Source organism: Diuraphis noxia, unplaced genomic scaffold (genome assembly GCF_037042655.1).
Source record: "Diuraphis noxia isolate RWA-SAM2 unplaced genomic scaffold, SU_Dnox_SAM2 contig0001, whole genome shotgun sequence".
Taxonomy (NCBI): Eukaryota; Metazoa; Arthropoda; class Insecta; order Hemiptera; family Aphididae; genus Diuraphis; species Diuraphis noxia.
In genome coordinates, this window is record NW_028301711.1 from 83,874,408 (window position 1) to 83,878,199 (window position 3,792).

Genomic DNA, 3,792 nt, shown 5'->3' on the forward strand with positions numbered 1-3,792 from the left:
TTAGAGTACCATTCTTCTTTCAGAAGAAATTAATATTTTAAATTGTTCTATTACTTCGTCAATGTTAATATTATAGGCTAATTCCTGTTCAATTGACATGGTGAGTAGTCCATCTAGTCGATCTTGATGCATGGTACTACGTAATTTTGTTTTAATTAAGCTTAATTTTGAGAATGCCCTTTCACAAGAACAACTAGTCACAGGAATAGTAACAAATATTTTTAGCATTTTTAATATATTATTGAATATAGTTTCCCTTCCACTGCCAAACTCTGTTAACCATTTTATCCACGTGTCACAATTTTTTATATTATTTTTGGGTACATTATCTGTATGTTTAAGTAGACTTATTTCACTTTTTAACATTTCTGCTTCCAAACCAAAGGCATCAGTTAAAATGGTGATATCGTTGTCGTCAACATTTAATTCTAGTACATTGGAAATACTCTTTATCATATTCAAAGTTTCCTGGCTAAATCTCAAATTAATACCATTAATCATTTGGTCTAATGTTGCATTATAAACTGTAATCTTCATTTCTTCCTCTTTAGTATCCATGAAATGTTGGGTATTAGAAAAACAATCAACTTTACTCGAAACTTTTCTTTTTTTAACTGGTGGTATTACAATTTGATTTTCTTCACATAATTTAAATACTTTTTTGTAAATATTATTGAAATTAGATTCAGTATTTCTCATAGTTTTCAGTGTCTTTTTCAATGATTCAACTAACTGAACTGCTGTTAATAAATTAATATCAGATTTTTGCAAATATGAACTCACTTTTAATATTGAACATAATATAGGCTCCAGCATTTCCAACGCAAAAACAAACTCGAAAGTTTTCATTTGGTAAATAATCCCCAAACCTTTAGCACGAATATCAGCTTGTCTAGTGGATTCTGAAATTTCATTAATGGCAATAAGTAGAGCTGAGTAATTTACTTTGACCGCACTAACGGCTTCGTAGCGACAAGCCCATCGTGTTGTAGAAACTGACTTCAACGTTTTTAATTTTATGTTAACTGAATTGGCAATTTTCTCCAATACTGCATGTCTAACGCAGCTGCCTTCAATAAAATTATAAATGAGCTGGATATTTCCAAAAAAATCAAACGTTGTTCGATTATTTCTCCCAACAGAATCGACTAGAACGAGGTTCAAGCAATGCCCATAGCAATGAACAAAAAATGTGTTTGAGTTTTTCTCTTTGAATTTTGCTTGTACTCCGTTAGTACACCCTGACATAGTTGACGCTCCATCGAAACAAACGGAAACTATATTTTCCCATTTAATACTATATTCTTGAATAATATCATGTAATGAACTAAAAATACTTTGTGCATCTACTGATGTTATTCGTTTTAAACAAATAAATTGTTCTACAGTACAGTTTGTATGTTTGTTAAAATAACGTATCACAATAGACAATTGCTCGTGGTGGCCTATGTCACTCGTCTCGTCTGCTATTAAAGATACTTTTTCATTAAGTATTGCATCTTTTAATTGCCTTTTGATAACCTGGTTAATAGATGAAATTAGATCGTTCTGTATATGATTGCTTGTATATATTGCATTTTTTGGTCCTGATAAAAAATGTTCATTAAAAATTGGATCATATTTACGCAAGAGACATACTATATCTAAGAATAAACCTTTATGAACATCATTTTTACTTTCTGTATGTCCTCGGAATGGCTTACCACCAATACCTAAACAAACAGTGATATCAATTAATCGTCTCATAATCTCTCTATTTTTTTGTCGAGTTAATTCCTTCACACTGTTAATATTTTTTCTCTGGTCATCTATAACTTCATCAATAGGCTTTGAATTTAAAAAATTTGTCAGTGATGTTGAACTATTTAAATGATTTTTGGATTTTTCATGTGCACTAAATTTGGAGGTAGAGGCTTTCCAATTTTTAAATCCGATTTTTGAATATACCAATTCTGATTGTCCAATATTAAGTCCCGTTGATCCGCTAAACATCCGACAAGGGAAGCAAAACGCTAAATCATCCTTTGGGCTATACTCTAACCAAGTAAACTGTTGGTACCATGACTTCTGAAAACTACGTTTTACGCCACTAAAACTGGTTCTCGGAAAAATGTCCAATACAGGTTGAAATGGGCCTTTTAAAAGTCTTTGTCTAAATTCAATCTGATTTTTAGGAATAGAATTTTTAGGATCTTCAGGATGTATATCAGGGACCATTTTATTATGACCTATGGGCAATAGGTATAAATGAGATTTTATCTTTAAAAAATTGTACTAATATGTAATAAATAAATAATAACAATAAACAAAAAATTTACAAAACTAAACATTTAATATTGATTATCTGACAACACGACAAAGCTAACAAAAAATATCTATTAAGCAACTAAACAAAAAAAAACATATAACTATTAACTACATAACAAAAAAAAAATGCTAGCTTATTACAAGCACCATTGTCCATTAACTTTACTTACATATTTGAAATATTTATAAAATTCTATACTTACCTAAGTTTTTAGGAATGTTTAATCAAAAAGTATATAGTGAACATTTCTATATTATATATTAGTAAGACACATTGCTTATAATGTAATAAAATAAATAACATAAAAAATTAAACCCAATCAGTTAACACAACACATTTATTTAAATAACCACACAATTTTAAAATATAAAACAAATACCTAATGAATCATTGGAATTTTTCATCAGTGATGAAATTCCCTCAGGCATTGGGTATTCTGAATGTTTTGATATATTGTCCTCATGTAATGGAACTGGTAGATCATCTGGATTTGGAACAGCTTTGTCTGATACAAACATAAATAAATGTAATTTAGTAAGGATCTAATGAGTAATGGCTAATGTAAAATTGTATGTACCTATTGTACCTATCCAGAACTTACATAAAAAACTAATGAGTGTTCTTGTAACAAATTAAAACTTAATAATTTACAAAACTATATTATTATATAATATAATTTGTATTAAGTAGGTATTTATAATATACCATATTATAGCATTACCTATGTATATTTTACAATGTTACTAATTACTATTAGCTGACATAAAAGCCATTCAATAATAATAAATAATTTATATACTTACTAACTAAAAATTTTCTAATGTCCATGTTTCACAATTTGACAAACACCAATTCATCAAACATCAAATATTAATACAACGGTCTTGGATTAATACTATCAAAAAGTCACGTTATCGTAATTAAAAACAAATGAACATTAAAATTGATAATAGAATATATTGGCGTGATTTCGGCAAGGTTTATAGATAATATTATCTATAAACCTTGACCACCACGGTATAAACATGACCGTGATTACCGCGTATCTATTAACACACATTATCAACGCGGTATCGCTTGTGGTTTTAACAAAGTTGGACTTTTGACAACACAAAATTATCGTGCACCATAAATGCTTAAAATGTATTCATTGTAATATAAAATTAAATTATAATGTTTTTTTTTTAAACTATATTTGGGAGATAAAATTTAGCCCGCAGGAGGGGCAGCTGCCCACCCTGCCCCCCTCGTGCGCACGCCTATGTTGTTACATATTACTTGTATTAGGCACGCTATATCTTTGCATTCATTATTTTACATCAAACGCTGTGTGTTCTAAAATGTCTTTAAAACCATATAGTTTTGAACCAAATGTTGGTGACATTGATAGATTTGAACTAAATTATTCTATATCATTATGTTTACCGGATATTCAAAGAAGAACTCAAGTAGAAGTAAATGAGTGGTGTAGTTGTGAAAATTGT

At 29.2% G+C, this 3,792-nt stretch overlaps 1 protein-coding gene across 1 annotated transcript; it reads right to left on the bottom strand.

Annotated features, from left to right (window-relative positions):
- LOC149062149 (zinc finger MYM-type protein 1-like) lies at positions 1–2,217 on the bottom strand. Its single transcript, XM_089215235.1, has 2 exons — positions 734–2,217; positions 1–604 (listed from the first exon to the last, which is right to left on the bottom strand). Exons 1-2 carry the CDS (start codon positions 2,215–2,217, stop codon positions 1–3), a joined length of 2,088 nt encoding a protein of 695 aa, XP_089071361.1.
- Between the last annotated feature and the right edge of the window lie 1,575 nt (positions 2,218–3,792).